The sequence below is a fragment of the Triplophysa dalaica genome, chromosome 7 (genome assembly GCF_015846415.1).
Source record: "Triplophysa dalaica isolate WHDGS20190420 chromosome 7, ASM1584641v1, whole genome shotgun sequence".
In the NCBI taxonomy this organism is placed as follows: Eukaryota; Metazoa; Chordata; class Actinopteri; order Cypriniformes; family Nemacheilidae; genus Triplophysa; species Triplophysa dalaica.
Genome location: NC_079548.1, coordinates 865217 through 885377, shown reverse-complemented (window position 1 = coordinate 885377; position 20161 = coordinate 865217). Strand labels below are relative to the sequence as shown.

The 20161-nt window shown below is 42.8% G+C and overlaps 1 protein-coding gene across 1 annotated transcript; it reads right to left on the bottom strand.

The window, feature by feature from the left end:
* Positions 1-1953: 1953 nt before the first annotated feature.
* On the bottom strand, positions 1954-12729 carry LOC130426235 (NACHT, LRR and PYD domains-containing protein 12-like). The gene is made up of 6 exons (XM_056752898.1): positions 12486-12729; positions 8589-10392; positions 6389-6559; positions 6114-6287; positions 4286-4332; positions 1954-4206 (listed from the first exon to the last, which is right to left on the bottom strand). Exons 1-6 carry the CDS (start codon positions 12727-12729, stop codon positions 3380-3382), a joined length of 3267 nt encoding a protein of 1088 aa, XP_056608876.1. The 3' UTR covers positions 1954-3379.
* Between the last annotated feature and the right edge of the window lie 7432 nt (positions 12730-20161).

Genomic DNA, 20161 nt, shown 5'->3' with positions numbered 1-20161 from the left:
TCAGTTGAACTGCTGACTAGGTTGTTCCGTTGTTGTCATGACAGCGCGCACACATGCACACACTGGGAACACAGTTGCCAAGTCCGCTTGTTTTTTTTATCAAATCGCGTTAAAAAATCCTAAATTGCGGGTAGCGTTTTTTGGGGCTTATCTAAAAAATTATTTGTTGCTTGTTAGAAAAATGCTGCTCATCCGTGCCTTCGTGAAACCAGGCTCTGTATCCTTACATGATTGTGAGCAACATTTCACTATTCGTTATCTCCCAAACTAAAAAGACAAAAGCAACTATACTTTTTGAAAAGGTATAAATATTTATATAGATAATATTTATAGAAAATCAATCATGATTAAAACAGTAAAGCAGTATCTTGTATTTTTTATAATAATCTGTTTTTAGAGAATCTCTTTTAAGTTCATCCCATCTGTGTGTGTCTCCACAATATTATTAAAAAAAAAATACACATTGGGTGCCTTTTCATGAGCATACATCAGCAATTACAGATGTTTAGGGGAATAGGGCATTATTAATATACAACGTAAGGTGGTATGTGCTAGAAATGTCCGAGGGGTGGGGGCACCGCCGCGCCATGCAATGTCCCACATTGTCCCTCAGAAACATACCCCTTGTCCCCCCTTGGGCTTATTAGCAGGTGGTCACCCTAAGTCCACACAATGTCCCAAATCTGTTCTACAAACTCAAAAAGATTTTAAAATTACATTTTTATAATTCAGTTTACTAACACTGAACCCTGTAGATTGACAGAAATATGACAAAGGTTACAGTGTGTAACATTGCCCTTCATGCTGTGAAGATCCTTTATAAGGATCTGAAGCTGAGATGAAGAAATCCCAGAATGCAAACTCAAAAGTAACGTTTCTAAATTCAATCATCTGATTCTGTTCACTGCTGGAAGTTATTGGAGTAAGAACCAACAAGAGCGTCTGGGCACTGCAGTCTGATCTCATGTTATAAACATGACAGTTCCACTAGCTCATGCTGATCTGACATGAAATATCCACTGGGTGGAGCGCAAGGCTTCATTTTCATGTCAAACACCATTCAAGGGTTTATAAACGTGTTGTGTTCCTTTGGGTAAAAGCGTCTGCTTAATGACTACATGTTAATGTAAGAAGGGCAGGGGTTTCAATCTTTGATGTCATTGATGCCCACCCTAATATTACTAAATACCGAACGTTTAATAAACTGCTGTGTGGCCCCCTGTGACATCAATGACCCGTTTAAACTGGAAACTGGCGTCTGTATCATGTATTGTTTATGCAAACTCCACACTTACTTGATGTGTGTTTAACATGTACTTAACGTGTTTAATAAACAACGAGTATGTGTGGAATACACATTTTTGACGAGTATTTCACGTGTTCAAATATATTGCACATATATTTGAACTTTAACCTTCCGTACTAGTGTGATAGTTTGACTGATGAGCTCCATGTGCACACAGACAGATGAATCAAACCTTCAGCACAGTGACAGGGGTGTGAACGCTCCAGTTGCTTTGAGTCACAACATGTCAGACCTCAAACTGCCGACAGTGATGTTGAAGAAACAGACACAAGAGCTCATCAGACGGGAAACTGATTTCACATTTCCCAGCTGTAACTATTTAACCCTTTTTATTAGACGGCGCTCTGGAATACTTGATTCTCATATAACAACCGCGTAAAACTAATAACACCATGTAACCCAGAGGGTGCAAATCATTTTGACAGGTACAGTTCAGTGTTACACAAAGAATTATTATAAATGTCTTTTAGTAACATCTGTGACATTATATTTACAAATGATCAAACCAACTTGTGGGTGTCACGGAACGTAATGACAGTACCTGAGGAAAGGCGGAAACGGTTTACAAAAATGTTTTATTAAAATATAAACGCAATAAAAATATCACAAGGGTCAAAACAGAAAACAATACTGTTGACTAAAAAAAAACTCCCCACAATGGGGAATAGAGGAGTCAAAGACATATACTTCTTCTTCTTCAAAAAAAAGACAGGAACAGATCTTAGACAAGGGTAACATCTTGACATGAACAAAACGACATTTCAACATGATCTAAACGACATATACTGACTGACAACAAACCGGCAAGGGACATAAGCAAAGGGGCACTAAGGAGGGGAAAACTAACAGAGGATGATTACAAAAGGCAGGTGACCGGGATTAACACTAAGGGCATGATTACGGGAGACAGGAGGGCGGGGCTAAGAGACATGACAGGACCCCGAAGGACATGGTGTGACACGTGGCATTTATCATGATAGGTCTGACCATAGGAGGGGTAAGACAGACATTTTGAACAGAGGTATGTTCGGTGAGGTGGCATGTTTTTGTTGAACCAGTGGATTATACTTTTTTTCTTTTGGGGACATTTATTTTTACCTTCATTTAGATTTTTTTATCTTCTATCTAGGTCAAATCAGAAAAGGACTGAGACGACCTACTATTAAAATTTGTTCCCCTTTTTCCTTGCCTCTGGATTAATGGAGTGCAGTGTTGCATCCAACAAGTCTATTGAAGAACTGATATGCTTGGGACTATTTTGTTTGATTCTGTACTTGTCAAAAGTCTTGGTTGTGTTAGATATTTCTGTATGACCAGCAAGTAAAAGGGAACCATTTAGTCAAACTCTCCCTGTGATAATAATTCAACCCTTCTGACAAGAGTTGCATTTGTTATCATGGTAGAACAAAGCCCTGACAGTACCCCCCCTCCCCAAGGGGCTCCCCATGGCGGGCCAAACAGCCCAAAACAGAAATAAACAAACACCAAAAATGGGGTTCAGGTTGGCCACTAAAAATAACAAACATGGAAGGGGGTGGGGGAATGGGAGGCAAAAAACGTGGGGACACTAGACATGGGTGGAACAGGAGGATGAGACTGGGAGGACTGGACAAGACCGGCAGGGGCTTAGGAGAGCTAGGGTGAGAGTAGTGTCCTAGCGAATTGGGCAGAACAGTACTTAAACTAACTGGACCGGATTAGGTACCGGCTGGTCCAGACTGGGTGCCGGCTGGATCACCGGGTAGACAGCCGGCTGGACCGGACTGGTTGCCAGCTTGACTACCGGCTGTGCATACTGGTCCTGTAGTGTGGCCGGGACCTGACTGGAAGCCCGTGGCAGAACCAGACTAGACAAAAGCTGCCGGCTGTTCTCGCAAAATAAGCCGCTTCAGTGTGACACAAGAAGACCCTCTGCTTCATGTCCTGATCAAACTGTTGGGGATTATTTCTGCCATAACAACCAGCTGCCTGTACATTAACCTTTACGTTAACCTTTAACACTAACATCTCTGTGTAAAACAACACAAAACATACTTCACCACATTCAATATTGTGTATAAAGACTTTACAAGACTAGATTTGTTTGCGTGAGTGCGTGCGTGTGTCACACAGAAATAATGACGAGAATAATTCATGAAGTCTAATTCCAGAAGGTAGAGGTGCAGGGAATGTTGTGTAGACTGCAAGCGTGTAAGTGTGTGTGTGTCTGTGTTTGTCTGTGCGTTTGTGTCTGTGTGTGTTACACAGATTAATTAAAGAGTTACAAAGAACTGTAAATCCAGCACAGAGAGTTTCAGTGAATGTTGTGTGGACTGCCATTGTGTGAGTGTGTGTGTCTTTGTGTGTGTGTGTGCGTTTGTGTCTGTGTGTGTTACACAGATTAATTAAAGAGTTTCTAAAAACTGTAAATCCAGCACAGGGAGGCTCAGTGAATGTTGTGTAGTATGTGTGTAAAAGTGTGAGTGTTTGTGTGTCAGAGACACTGTAGAAGGACAGAGAGCCGGCCGGCTGGTCCACATACACACCTACTCTATTAAAGAGAGGTGAAGACACACAGATGACTGTTTTATTATTATTGTGCCATGCAGTGATTCTGTTATGCGAGCAGTGCAGACTCCAGGATTTGGCATTGTACCCAAACATACTGTCTTCACTCGATGCTTTTCTGCTGATGCTTTTATATGACACAGACATAAGAACATCTGATCCACTCCATTCAACCTCCCAGTAACAGCGTCCAGTCAGACTCTCTCTACACAACACCTGAGGAACACCTTCAAATCTGTCTGGATGACCAGGATACGACTGATCCTCATCCACATGCGTGATCCTTCTGTTCTCTTCAGACAGTTTGAGACGAGTGTTTGTTGTGTTAAGATCCAGTGTAAGATCACAGTTATCTGAACACAAGAAGAGACATTTATACCACAACAAAACAACATTCACTAAATCAATCTCTGTCTGTGTGTGTAGACTTACACTTGTGTAATCCTGCTGTAACTCTGAACTCTCCTCCATGATCCACACTACACACAAAAACACGCAAACATGATGTCACAATCTGCTCTTCTAACACACAGTTAGAACACAGTGTAAACATTAGTCATTTGTATAGTCCACTTTGAAAGACCTAAACCACTCTTATGCAGAAGACCTTTTTTACAAAATACAAGAGAACATTTATAACTGAATCAAACAGTTAAATTTAAGTTTGTATGATTTAATATAAAAAGGGGCATCAGTCCTGAGGCAAAGAGACGCCAGGAAATCCCCCATAGAGAATCAATAGTGAAGAGAAAGACCGTTGACTGCCATTATTAAAACACAGATGGATATTTTTGCACAACAGTTTCATAGAGTCAAGGGATTGGACTTATTTTACTCAGGGAACCGCACAGTCTCTCGGGATAACTATTGGGCTATCAAGGCACGCCCTGCCAACCAGAGACCAGCTTCGCAGGTGTATGCCCAGCCATCCGCCGGTCTTACCTGTTGGTACCATGCAAGACACGGTCAGACACCATCTCTACACTTAGGGTTGTAGAACCTCGCTAAGGTGGTGGGCGTAGCCCAACCCGCAGCTCTGCAGATGTCTGCCAAAGAGGAGGCTACACCCCAAGTGAAGTGAGCCCTACTGCCAGAGTGCACAGGAGATTCTTGGACAGGTAAGCAAAGAGGATGGCCTCAACAATCCAGTCAGAGAGGGCATATAGATCCCCTACCATCTTGATGGAAGCGAGGGCCACTTGGAGAGCAGTCTTCATTGTGAGATGAGGTAGAGCCGCTTCTCCTAGGGGCTCAAATGGGGCCTTTCTGAGGCCCACAAGGACCAGATCGAGGACCCAAGAGGGTTCAGAGCACGGATGGGGAGGAACCAGCCTCCTCACACCCCTCAGGAATTGTGGACATACAGGCGCTAAGTAGCTGAAGCCCTGGCCTGAGTGATCGTACTTCTGACTGTGGGAGGAAGGTTACACAGGATCTCCTAGTCCCGTCCAGGAGCCGGATGTTGAGCTTCCAGAGGTCTGGTCCCGGATGCCGACCCTGCCCTCTTTTCTGCGGCCTCTTTTTTGGAAACTTGCTCTTTCAGACACATGTGCCTTCTACCAAAACTTACAAGGGAAGTCACACACGCGAGGAAGAAGCACACATCCCTCTCTATGTCATAAGACCAGTTGGATCCAGTAAGGTTGCTCATCATTAGTGCCTCGACTAAAGGGTAATTAATGGGCACGCCATCTTCCTTTTACACCCGTTTGTATGGGGTGGAGACTGGCATGCCATGCCATTCGCCAATTTAAATGCCCTTTTAAAAAGTACAATCAGAGTTGATAGTTTCTCAAGTTCAAACACTGTTCTGTCACTTTGACATAACGCAGAGAGGCCAATAGAGAGGGAACCTAAGTAAAAGCTTAGCAAAATCTATATATCTGCACCAGAACATCATAGAGATAAGGAGATTTCTTTGTTTCCCGCTAGCTCTAACTTAGTGTTATATTCTGTATCTTTTTGTTGTATGCAATATTTTTTGTGCCCTCCCTTTCTTTTTCTCGCTCTCTCTCTAACTCTCTCTCTCTCCCTTGCAGTTTGAGAAGGGGCAGTCCAGTTGCTGTGGAGGATGCATGGGATTGGCTGATCCATTGGTGTGTATTGCGGATCTAGTTGGGTCCCAAGCTCCCATGCTCATAAGCTATATCTAGCTATATCCCCCCACCCACAGAACAGACACAGACTCTGCCACACTCACACATGAACATACACACACACACAGGTCAGTATGTGTCAGTATTAGTGTTGTGTGTCATACTTGAGTTTGTTGAGTGTGTAGTTTGGATCCTTGAGTTTATCAGAGAGCAGCTGAAGTGCTGAGTGTTGTGGGTGATTGTAGCTCAGATCCAGCTCTCTCAGGTGTGACGGGTTTGAACTCAGAGCTGAAGCCAAATAACAACAACCTTCATCTGTCACCATACAACCTGATAACCTACAAACACACACATCAACATGTCAACACACTCTTCACTTTGTCACTCTCACTTGTCTTATAATAATGTTTTTGTGAGATCAGGTTGTAGAGATAAACACCTCAGGGTGTGTAGTTGACAGTTGTGAGTCTTGAGAGCGTCTGAGATCAGCCTCACTCCTGAATCCTTCAGGTCATTGTTACTCAGGTCCAGTTCTCTCAGAGACGTCGATGATTGTAGACATGAAGACAAACTTTCACAACACTCATCAGTCAGATTACAGTTCTGTAGACTGAAAAACACAAACAATACATGTATTTTAACTTCATTGCTGTAATAGACAACAAACACACAATACACACAAATTATATTAACTAGAAGAAGTAGATGTATGTGAGCGCTTAGGGCCTCACTGCCACTAGGGGGCCCCCAGGAGCACATAATTACAGCTTTTTTCTGATATTTTAAAGACACACATCCATGTTCTCAAGTAGGGCCGTACCCACAATTATTTTTGTAGCGTGTGTCATAATTTATGAAATTACTGACTAAATGCAACAATGCAATATTAAAATAAGTGAGGTGACCAATCAAATGAAAGGAGACGGGAGTTACTGGTCACAGAGTTGAACAGTGACCAATCAAATCAAAGAAGACGGAGCTACTGTCACATCTTTAGCGGTTCAGCAACATGCTTCGGTTGAAAGAGTGATGTGCACCACATAATGTAAGTGACCAAAAACATTTAATGTTTGACAACTATTTAGTGTTTAATGATAGAAATGTTGAATTTCTGACAGTATTCACTGATGCAAAAGACAAAATGCTGATTTAGATGAAAAATATGTCATTTATGTGATTTGTGTCATTTATAATTCTCTGTCAATTTAGCATTTTATTTTGGGATAAGGTTAAGAATAATTGTGTGCATATTGTAAATGTTTTTAATGGTTATTACCACCGCAGTGGTGAAAAACTGCCTCCTTCACAGCCCTTGCCCTTTCCCTGAGAAGTTTGTTCATCAGGGGAATTGGCCGGAGGGGAGTCGTCGTCAGAACCATCAGGTCTGAGAACCAGGACTGGTTGGTCCAGTAAGGCACAATTCGCAGCTTATGACCGAGAGAAAGGGAACGCTTATATACCCTACGGAACAGTATTTATTTTTAATCTAAAAATGCAAATAGTTTTCTATGATCTACAGATTAAGTGGTAAGGAATCAAATATACATTTTGCACAGTGTAAAAATCATGAAGCCAAGGGATTGGCCCCAAGGAGATAATAAACCAGACGTGTGTGTGTTTGTCCGTGTGTTTCAGTGTGTGTTTCAGTGTGTGTATGTTATTTAATGTATTGCTTATAGTTAACATGTTTTCATGCACAGCTGCTTTGTAACAATGAAAATTGTAAAAAAGTTCTATACAAACAAAAGTTGAGTTGAGGATATACAGGCTCACAACAGGCTTGTCATAAGTATTATAGGAGTGTTAGTTAAAGGTAAAGTTGTCTGTTAATTGACATGTAGGCTATATTTACACATGATATCTTAATGCTTTAAGTAGGCTGCTTTAAATGAGATGTGGGAATGATTTCGTTTACAGGCAGTCCATTGTTTTTGGGGGATATTATCATCGCTGCACTCCTGCTCTGTATGGACACATGAGAATTTGCCCCGGAACAGCTTCACTCCGCCAACCTCAAACATTGCTGTTATTTAAATATTTGACGGTATGTGGTCCTGACAATGATCAAGCCCATAGCATCAGTTCTGGCAGGTCACATTAGTTAAGCTTGCGCAGCTGATCTCATCAGGTGCAGTTAATCAATATCAACCAACAGCGATACAATACAAACTAGACTGTGTCCTATTAAAGTTGCCTTCTTATAGCTCTTCTACAGCTGTTCAATCATGCCGCGCTCAAAAAGCCATCCACAACTCCCCACGACATGAGACTTTACCCATTAATAAGTTTATTAGCTATTGAACAAAGCAGAAATGTCCAAACTTATCCAGGGCCCCAAAAAACCCTCATAGACCAAGGGTCTTGTCAAAATTTCATGAGAATTTTAGCACTGAAACTGTGTTTAATAAACAAAATGTTGATGTGTTGATTACTTATTTCCGCCAAAGTACATTACTTGGGAAAGAACATTGGGCAGGATGAGATGAACATGAATGAATGAGTCAGTGTAGGGTTAATATGAATGAATGAAGTCAGTGTGGGGTTAATATGAATGAATGAATGAGTCAGTGTGGGGTTAATATGAATAAATGAATGAAGTCTGTGCATTTTTAATGTGAATGAATGTAGATGAATCTTACAGAGCTCTTCTGGTGTTTCTGATCACTGGCAGAAGTCGAATCACAGCTTCATCAGATCTTCTATATTTCTGCATCTCAAACATCTCTCGAGTCTCTTCAGACATCATCAGCACAAACACCAGAGCAGACCACTGAACAGGAGAGAGATCTTGTGCTGAAAGACCATCTGAATTCAGATACTTCTGGATCTCTGTGATCAGTGAATCATCCTTCAGTTCATTCAGACAGTGGAAGAGATTTGTGCTCTTCTCTGAAGAAACATCATGATGAATTTTCATTTTGATGTAATCAGCCGTGTGTTTCATGTCTTCTGCTGTGATGTTCAGTGAGGGCATAAGTTCTTTCAGCTCATTCTGATTTGACTCCAGAGAGAGACCCATGAGGAACAGCAGGAGAAGGTCCAGGTGTCCGTTCTTGCTCTGAAGAGCACTGTTCACTGCGCACTTATGGAGATTAAACAGTGATTTTTTCATGAATATCCCTTTCAGTTTTTCTGTCCAGCTAAGCAGGAATGGGTTTGTTTTTGTATTTTTGTAAATGAGAAGCACATAGAGAGCAGCGAGGAATTCCTGAACACTGAGATGTACAAAACTGTACACCTTTCTCCCAGAAACTGGCTTTTCTGCCTGAAACATCTGAGTGCATAACCCAGAGAAAACTACACCATCATCGACTTCCAGCCCACATTCCTTAAGATCTTCTTTATAGAAAATCAGATTTCCTTTCTGAAGCTGTGTGAAGGCCAGTTCCCCGAGCTTCAGAACAACATCTTCAAAAGACTGAGCAAGACTGGCACTTTGTTTTTTTGCTTTCATCTGTTTCATCTGATTGAGTAAGAAGTAGATGTACATCCCTGTGAGAGTTGTAGGAATACTTTGCAGATTCTCTTGAGTCATCAGAGGCTGGAGAACACAGAGACAGATCCAGCAGAAGACGGGAATATGACACATGATGTGCAGACTTCTGGATCTCTTGATGTGTGAGATGATTCTCTCTGACATGTCAGGTTTGCTGTTTCTGGTGAAGTAGACTTTCTTCTGCTCATCGTTGAATCCTCTGATCTCTGTCACCTGATCAATGTGGCGTCGAGGTATCAGATGGGCTGCTGCTGGTCTGGAGGTGATCCAGATGAGAGCGGACGGAAGAAGATTTCTCTCGATCAGGTTTGTTATTATGACGTCCACGGTTGTTTTTTTATGAACATCTGTGAATCTCTTGCTCTTCTCAAAGCTCAAAGGAAAACGACACTCGTCCAGACCATCAAAGATGAACATCACTTTATCTTCTTCTTTAGGCAGTAATGACAGTTGTTTAGTACAACTGAAGTATTCATGAATCAGTTCCATTAGACTGTATTCCTCTTGAATCAGATTCAGTTCACGGAAGGACAGAGGAAAAATAAAGATGATTTCCTGATTTTCTTTTCCTTCAGCCCAGTCAAGGATGAATTTACTGACAGAGACAGTTTTCCCCACACCTGCGATGCCCAGCGTCAGCACTTTTCTGTTTTGTTCACCTGTATCACGCTGGACTTTAAATATGTCATTACACTTGACTGAAGCGTCCTCAGCAGCAGTGCTTTGGTTTAATTCAATCTGTCTCACTTCATGTTCATTCTCTACTCCACCTGTCTGATTCTTCACTATGTAGAGGTCAGTGTAGATGTTGTTCAGGTATGTGTTCTGAAGGGATTTCTCTGAGTTACCTTCCAATATTCTCTCGTATTTCTGTTTTAAGTCTTTCTTCAGTCTGTTGCTGAACTCACAATCATCATAAACAGCTTTTCTGTAAACTGCAGCTGCACCTTCAAGACAAGATAACAAGAAGATTAAAGCTTTGATCATTTTAGGGTTCTTAATGTTTAATACAATTCTAAATTTGTTTGTTGTCAAAATGTCAACATCAGGTATTTAAAGCCCAGGTGAAGAGATGAGTTTTCAAAAGAGATTTTAATGAAGATAGTAAAGAGGTCTGTATAATAAACGGCAATTCGTTCCATAATTTAGGAGCTGCCAAAGCACATGTACGGTCGTCTCTCAGCTTGTGTTTTGTTTTAGGCACACACTCTCTTCTCGTTTGGCTCTCAGCGGAGGCGGTCGCATTTTCTCAGTCCCCGTCCTTGCCCATATTTTCCTTGCTTTGTCTCTTGTCTTGTCTCATCTCATCTACTGAGAGACTCTCTCTGCACTGCACTCCAAACTTGGAAAATTATGGATGTGATCAACTGGTCTCTCGACGCAATTGACACCATTTTCTCGACGAGAAAACTGGGTTCGGGGGAACCCGCGTGTAGTAGAGTAGGCGGGGCGAGACCGTGGTTCGAGTTCACGTAGGAGATTGGGAGCATATAAAAGGAACGAGCGACCGGACCGTCGAAGAGAGAGGACCGCGCCCGAACATGTTTTACGTTTGTATTTATATATATATTTTTATTTATGTTATTTCGCCGGCGGCCGTCCGTGAGGGGCCGCCGGCTGTTATTATTTGTATTAAAACTTTATTAAATGTCTGCCGGTTCCCGCCTCTTTCCTTCCATATCTTGAATCTTGTTACACCGCGTGTCCTGACGGAACATACGCAGCTGGCTACACGATGGACGGGTTGGAGAGATGGCGGATTGTGTGTCTGGCGGCTCGTTCAGTGTAACGAAATGGATTTAAGAAGAAAAATACAGCAAACATGAGCATTACGGCGCCGCTCACAGACACGCTTGTCAGGCTGGCAGTTTAAAGCATACGGAGGATTGGGAGGGATAAGTCTGTGTGTGTGTGTGATAGTTCTGAGTCTTTGTGTGGGGGAGGAACGCAAGAGTGTCTCGCTGCAGTGATCTCACAGGGTTAAATTTTCCAGCTGCCTTGACCAAGGCCGTTTCTGGAGAAGGGGAGCCGAAAAGATACGATTGTGATTTGTTTAGTCGGGAAACCGTATTCCAATATGTCACTGCAACCCTCATAGTCCAAGTGGTTCAATGGTGATCCTGATCTCCGATATTATCAATTTTCCTTCCCAGAGCTGTTAGGATTTCCCTGATAACGACCATATTTCGGTTAATAGTCTCAGTCTCAATGCTGACCGCTCTTCCCACAGCTTCAATCGATACGGGCAGCCTTATGAGGCTTTGGACAGCTGTTCCCGTTTTGTGAATTTTTCGATAACCCAGGGCAAAGCCTAATCCAATCAGCACAAGACCTGTTATCATGGTTCCAAATTGGTAAATATCCTCGATATCCTCGACTGAAAGAGCCGCCAGACACACGATTATATGATCATTAAATGTGTAATGACAATAAATTGAATCAAATCCAATTAACTTTTTATCAGCTGACCTGAGAGAACATTTAGCCATATGAGGGTGTTGCAGCTCAGACATTAAGAGTGGGACAAGACCATTTAGAGCTTTAAAAACAAATAAAATAGTTCAAAAAATGAATCCTAAAATGTAGCCAATGAAGTACGTTTAAAAAGGGAGAGATGTGGTCCTATTTCCCAGTTCCAGTTAAATGTCGCTCTGCAGTATTTTGTAGATGAGCAACCGAAGATCCACTGACCCCACATACAATGCATTACAGTAATCCAGCTCTCAAACGAAAGCTCTCAAAGAGCTGCAAAGTAACAAGTGGCTCTATATTTAAGCACTGCCTTGATCCGACTCTCAAACTTAAGGTTTGAGTCCATTTTGACCCCAAAGTCAGTGACGGTTGGCTTGATGTACTGAGCCAGTGAACCTAAATTAACCAAAGGGATACCATGGTGCCTCAGTTCCGTCTTTTTTCATGAAAACTGTCTGTCGCTGAACTCACTGTTATCACAATCATCAGCTTTATGGTCAAATGTAGCAGACAGAATAAAAGAAGAACACATTTGAACTGTATCATGAGATGAAACTCTCTGCTGTACCTTCTTTCAGATCTTTAGCCAGCTGGTTCTGGTTTATCTTCATCAGGATCTTCCGTGTGATCTTCACGGCGTCTTCTGGTTCATAACTCTGCACCATCCTGTCTACTGTGTCTAAGACATCTGCTTTCTCCAAATGAGACACTGGAACCTTATAATCATTCTTCAGGTGCCACTGAAACTCTTTGAGTTGCTCTTTTCTCAGATCATTCAGTGAGTTCTTGAGAAGCTCTTTGACAGACCCCATCATCCAGCGCTGACTCACTTCTGCAGGACGAGAAGAAAACATTCTAGTTACTGGAGCTGAGATGATGTTTGCCTTCTGAAATGATTGTGAGATCAGATCCGTAATGAGTGTGACATTCAGCTTAACCCAAATAAATGGGAGGGGCAATGACACCCCACGGAAAAGAATAACCTCTTGACACATGTAGCCAGGTTAAATAATGAGAAACCCCAATTAGCTGTCTAACCCAGTCACGAAAGGGTTAACTTTAATTTTGGATTTTTGATGCATTTGTCAGTGAGCCAATGGGTAAATTCTACGAGGCACTGAGCTGACCAATCAGCTGCTAGCTAGGCTCCGTTACGGTTACACCTCTAGTTTCGCGTCACTGCACGTTCTTTTGGCGCTTGCATTCGAGCATAGGAGGTTGCGTTATCTGCTTGGTAAGGTGGATAAAACAATATGAAGTAAATTAAACAAGTTCTGTAATCATTATGGATTATACTGATTATACTTTATTGTAATTTAGAGTGTAAACGAAAGCTGTGCCTGAATCCACTGTTGTCACGGAGCTAAAGGCAGTGAATTCCGTTAAAATGGTGAGTTGTTTATCTAGGCATCTGAGTTTGCTAATATTCATGGTAACAGACCAGGCTTTTGCTGCCCTTTTTGTGTTAAACCTAGTCTGATGAGTTTATGAGTTCGCTAGCATCTATGTTAATCTGTGTTAATGGGTGAATCAATGCAAAGGTGCTCATTGTGTAAAGCTAAAGGTGTGGGGCCTGCTGTGTGCATATGTTAAAAAGGCAATTAGCAACAATAGGCTAGCGATATACTGGTTATTGTCTTTGAAACCATCAAGTTATTTCGGTTGTGGGTTATAAAAAGAAATGTTAACTTTTCATACTGTTGCTAAATAGTTTGTTAAATAATGATGTTAAAAATTGTGGAATTTATTGTGGTCACTGAAGCTTAAAGAGGTAATATTTTTAGTGCATTCTTCCACTGTTACCGGTGCAGAGGGGGATAAATAAGCACACTACTGTCTTAATGCCTCTAATTTAAAGTGATACAATTTGATTAATGTTTACATGCAATTCATGCAGTTTTATTTTTCATACTGTTAATGTTACTATCATAAGGTTTCATAAAACCTGAATTTGAAATGTGTCTTTATGAAGAATGCAATTTATGTAAATTTACTTTTGATACTAGAGAAATTCATATAGTTTGATACCTGAGAAGAAACATAAGAGCTGTTGTACAACGAGAGAAATATTTTTATATGGCATTATAGGTGTACTGAAATATTATCTCATTTTATTTTGTGGAAGCCTGTAGCAGTCCATTTATTCACTGAATGGTAATTGAAAGAAATGATTTGGCCTTATTTATAGGTCAGGTTTTGGTAAAGAGCTGGAAACATCGTGCAGTGATCCTTTCCACGGAGTGATATAGATCCAAACGTTCCAGGCGTTCTCACAGCGAGTCATAGATTCCCAGTCCGGGTGGCTGGGTGGCGAGCCAACCGTGTTTGTGACTCTGGCTTTAGACGGATTGCCAGGATCACCTTCTTCATCTTCATGGTGGTAGGACAAACACTATCACAAGTAAAATAAAAGGGCCCCAACGGTGAAACTGAACTCTCAACCAAGGCAGGTCGAACCGAGGATCAACTTGGCTCAATGATACTGAACAGAGAGGGGTTTATTTACGTGCGCACTTTATTATTTTAGTTTGTTATTTTTCATGAATGTGTTTTTTCTTGTATGTATGTTCCACCCTGTGAAATTAATACAGGTTGCGTAAACTGTCATTCTGGTGTGGCATGTTTTATTGATATTCAATTCTTAGGCTCTTAACAATTTAGCGTCTTCTGATTCTGGTCCAAATTGTATTTATTGAAATCTCTACGACTACTCTAGACTATTAAACCTATGTACATTATTACTACCTCGTAAATAGGGTTACATAATTGGCGAGCCAGCCAGGAGCCAGAGACATTGAATATCAATATTGAAAGAATATGCAAAATGGATTTCATACAGAAGTCAGGTGTTAAAATTCCAAATTCAGTGATTGTTAGTGGGGTAACACAGGTAGCAGATCAGGATGAGCAAGTTGTAGACTTCCTTAGGGAGTACGGTTCCATCGAAGGAGCCCTTCTCGTTGATGATTCTAAATCAGAATTTTACCAAAACCTGATCATTGAGTTTTCGAGCGGGTCAGCTTTAGCGACCTTAGAGCCACTTTTGCCATACACGCACACAGTGCAGGGTGATCCATGTGCTAAATATGTTGTTAAAGCATTAAGCAGTGTGTACACTACGCAGATTGGCAGTAATGCTACAAAAACGTATCTAGCTGAGTTAAAGGGCTTAGCCAAGCTAAGTGGCAAAGACTATGGGGAAGTGTTGAAAGAGATGATGTCTCAGATTGGTGAAGATATTGAAGCTATGAAACCCGTAGGCATAGAAGTCCCCCCTTCACATGTTGAGACCCCAGTTTTGATACTTCAACCCCCTACCCCTGAAGATCAACAGCCCCTAGTCTCACTCTTGAATGCCCCACGGGAAGGAAATTGCTTAAATGCCACTGATTCAGTCCTGTTCACTAATGGAGGAAAAGCTCCGTCCCTTTCAGTAAGTGACATAAACCCAGCAGAGATACAGAAGGTGGTAGTTGAGCATATCGTAAGGAGTGAAGGTGTAAGCCCACACTTGCAATCTCCAGTGAGGCTTCGTTCCTTTTCTGGAAAGATTCCCAGACCCAGTAATGAAGCTGATTACGACACTTGGCGCTCACACATCGAACTGCTTTTAAATGATCCCAGCATGTCCCATCTTCAGATTTCTAGAAGAATTCTTGAATGTTTATTTTCACCTGCAGCCGATGTGGTCAAAGGGCTACGGCCTGGATCACCCCCCATCGCTTACCTGCAGCTCTTGGACTCAGCCTTTGGTACTGTTGAGGATGGGGAAGAACTTTTTGCCCAGTTTATGAACACCCTTCAAGACCCGGGTGAGAAACCCTCCACTTATCTTCACCGACTGCAATTAGCATTGAACCTAGCTGTGAGAAGGGGTGGGGCTGCACCGGCCGATGTAGATAAACAGCTACTTAAACAGTTCTGTAGAGGATGCTGGGACAATTCGTTACTTTCTTGCCTACAACTTGAGCAGAAGAAAAGCAACCCCCCTTCATTTACTGACCTCTTGCTGTTACTAAGAACAGAAGAAGACAGACAGTTAGCTAAAGCTAGTCGCATGAAAAAACACATTGGCACCACCAGGCAACGTGGCCAGCTTCAGCTCCAAAGTGCGTGGGCCTGTGCAGAGTCAAGAGAGAAGTCAGAGGTCAGTCTCAGTGTTATTGAGGATCTTGGGAGACAAGTAGCCAGTTTACAAAGCCAATTAACCTATTTGATGGCACAGGAAAGGACAAAGGGGGTTGATAACAGGGAAGCAGCAGGGAAAAGTCCAGGCAAAGTGCAAAAACTAGACCGTGCAAACAAAGACATGCTAAAACAGGCCAAGAAAAAGCAGAATTTCAGACCCAGGCCTTGGTACTGCTTTAACTGTGGGGAGGATGGGCACATTGCCCCAGTTTGCACAGACAGGGGAAACCCTGTTCTAGTAGCTGAAAAGAAAAAACAGTTAGAGGAGAAGCAGCGAATGTGGGACGCACAAAACAGTCTTAACTTGCCTTTAAACGACTAGCAGTTCCTGTTGGGGGACAAACAGGGACTGAAGAGAGTCAACAACGTCCCTCAGACGTAAACGGTAAAGACAAGGCTGAAGCATGTGCTAATCTAAAACATTCAAGTAAGAACCACCCTTTTAAACTCCCTAAGGGGTTGGTCGGAGCACTGCTGCAGTCAGCATAAAAGGTGAAGAAGTCAGCTGCCTACTAGATACGGGTTCCCAAGTAACAACAGTTCCCCGGTCATTTTATGAACAGCACTTTCCAGAGCAGGAGATTAAGCCACTACATGATCTCTTGGAGGTGGAAGGAGCAAATGGACAGTCCGTACCCTATCTGGGTTACATAGAAATGACTGTAACTTTTCCAAAAGAGTTTATTGGAGCGTCAATGGATGTAAATACACTCGCTTTGGTAGTTCCTGACATTCGAGCCACTTCAGAGTCTCTTGTGCTTATAGGCACCAATACGCTTGATGTACTGTATGACATGTACTTTGAAGCCGGATTGACACGCCATCAACCAATCCCACATGGCTATAGAGCAGTTCTTAAATGTCTTGAGCTTAGACAAAAACAAACCAACAACAGTCAACCCAGTGTAGTAACATTGCAAGGCAGAAGTTCTAAAATCATCCCAGCTGGTGAAACTGTAGTAGTTGAGGGAGTTGCTGTAGCTTGTTGCTTGCAGAATGAGAAGTTTGTAGTCATTGAGCAACCATCATTACCCTCCTTGCCGGGTGGCTTGCTGGTTACAGCTAGTTTAGTCGACATTCCCCAGCAGCGGCCCTATAAGCTACCAGTGGTCATCAGTAATGAGTCTGACCATGATATAGTCATTCCCGCTAAATGTGCGATTGCAGAGATAAGTGCTTACCAGAGCATCTTGTTACAGGAGCACAGTGTAGTAAAACAATCAGAACCCCTCTCAAAGTCACCAGAGGCACAGTCAAGCAGCAAGCACAACTTAAACTTGAATTTCGGTGAGTCCCCAATTCCATCTGAATGGAGAGATCGCATCACTCAGCAGCTCAACAACATGCCCGACGTGTTTGCACAACATGACTTGGATTTTGGCAGAACAGATAAGGTGGCACACAACATAAAACTCTCAGATGAAACTCCTTTTAAACAGCGTGCAAGACCAATACACCCCCAAGACATCGAAGCTGTTCGCAAACACATTCAGGAGCTTCTTGATGCAGGAGTCATCAGAGAGTCAGTGTCACCGTTTTCGTCACCTATAGTAGTGGTCAGGAAAAAGAATGGCCAAGTCCGATTGTGCATAGACTACAGGCGTCTCAATCTCCAGACCATAAAAGATGCATACTCTCTTCCAAAGCTGGAAGACACATTCTCAGCGCTCAGTGGTTCCCAGTGGTTCTCCGTCCTTGATTTAAAGTCTGGTTATTACCAGATCGAAGTTGAGGAAGCAGACAAACCAAAGACCGCATTCGTGTGTCCGCTTGGGTTCTGGGAATTTAACCGAATGCCTCAGGGAGTGACTAATGCACCTAGCACTTTCCAAAGACTAATGGAAAAGTGCATGGGGGACATGCATTTAAAGGATGTTCTAGTCTTTATTGACGACCTGATTGTGTTCTCAAGGACTCTAGAAGAGCATGAAGAAAGGCTGATGAAGGTGCTCACACGCCTTAGAGAGTTCGGGTTGAAATTATCACGTGAAAAGTGTGTCTTCTTCCAGACGTCAGTCCGTTATCTTGGGCATGTAGTTTCCAGGAATGGAGTCGAGACTGATCCGGAGAAGATTGCTGCCCTTAAGACGTGGCCGGTCCCAAACAACCTGCGAGAGTTGAGATCTTTTCTTGGGTTTGCTGGGTACTACAGGAGGTTTGTTAAGGGCTACTCTAACATCGTTAAGCCCCTCCACAATCTAACCTCTGGTTACCCACCTTCTCACAGGAAATTAAAGTCAGATGAGAAAGCAGGTCAGTACCGCAACCCAAAGGAGGTCTTTGGGAGTCGTTGGACACCCGCTTGCCAGCAGGCATTTGACCTGGTGATTGAGAGCCTTACTTCCGCCCCTGTGTTAGGTTTTGCTGATCCCCAGACGCCCTATGTTCTCCACACTGATGCAAGCACCACTGGACTCGGTGCTGTTTTGTATCAGGAACAGGAGGGTCAATGTCGAGTCATAGGCTATGCAAGCAGAGGATTGTCAAGGAGTGAGAGTCGCTATCCAGCACACAAGTTGGAATTTTTAGCACTCAAGTGGTCGGTGACAGAAAAGTTCAGTGATTATCTCTACGGCAACCACTTCACTGTTGTTACTGACAGCAATCCGCTGACATACATACTGACCACAGCGAAACTTGATGCGACAAGCTATAGGTGGCTGGCAGCACTGTCCACTTTCTCATTCAAACTTCTCTATCGTCCAGGAAAGCAAAATGGCGATGCAGATGGACTGTCCCGCAGGCCTCATGGGCAGCTGGTTGATGATCTTAAATCCCAAAAAGAGAGAGAGCGCATAAGACAGTTTACTCAGGGCCACCTCTCTGATCCAGAAAATATAGATGCAGTAGATCAAACTGTTGTGCAAGCAATCTGTGAGAGACAGCTCATTTACAGTGTCAGTTATGATGGCCCAGATTCTTCAGATGGTGTTGCTTTAGTTGAAACTCTTGCCATCTCAGCTACTGCTGTGCCTGACAGTTATGGGCAAGAAGATCACCTTGGTGGGTTGCCAGTTATCCCCCACCTAACTGAGGCAGAGCTTGCGAGTAAACAAAGAGCTGATCAAAGTATAAAGCATGTCATTTCCCAGATCGAGCGGGGAGAAAAACCACCCCCAACCTTGCGACATGAACTCACTGAGCTTCCACTGTTGTTGAGGGAGTTAAATCGCCTTGAACTCCGTAATAACAGTTTGTACCGGAGGCGCCAAGTGGGCTCTCAGACCTTTTATCAGTTTGTGCTCCCAGCTGACCTGCGTGACTCAGTTTTGACCAGCCTACACAATCATATGGGTCATATGGGGGTTGACCGCACACTGGATCTTGTAAGAACCAGATTCTTTTGGCCAAAAATGGCTTCGGATGTTGAGAGAAAAGTCAAAACATGTGGCAGGTGTGTAAGGAGGAAGGCGCTACCTGAGAGAGCTGCGCCTTTGGTAAACATTAACACCACCAGACCCCTTGAGCTCCTCTGTATGGACTTCCTCTCCCTTGAACCTGACAAAAGTGGGACCAAAGACATACTGGTGATTACAGATCACTTTACTAAGTTTGCGGTTGCCATACCAACACCTAACCAAAAGGCCCGCACAGTGGCAAAGTGTCTGTGGGAGAACTTTATGGTACACTATGGAATGCCAGAAAGGTTACACAGTGATCAAGGACGTGATTTCGAGTCCAACACAATAAAAGAGCTCTGTCGAGTGACCGGCATACACAAAGTAAGAACAACCCCATACCACCCTAGGGGCAATCCCGTTGAGCGATTTAATCGCACCTTACTAGACATGCTAGGTACTCTTGAAAGCCCAGAGAAATCTCGTTGGCGTGATTTTGTAAAACCTCTGGTCCACGCCTATAATTGCACCAGGAATGAGGTGACCGGATTCACACCATATGAACTGATGTTTGGTCGTCAGCCTCGTCTGCCGGTTGATTTGGCGTTTAGATTGCCAGTGCAAGGGGGTCAGCAAACATCACATGCAGAGTATGTGCAAAACCTTAAGTCACGACTTGAAGACAGCTACAAGATAGCAATTGAAAATGCTGCAAAGA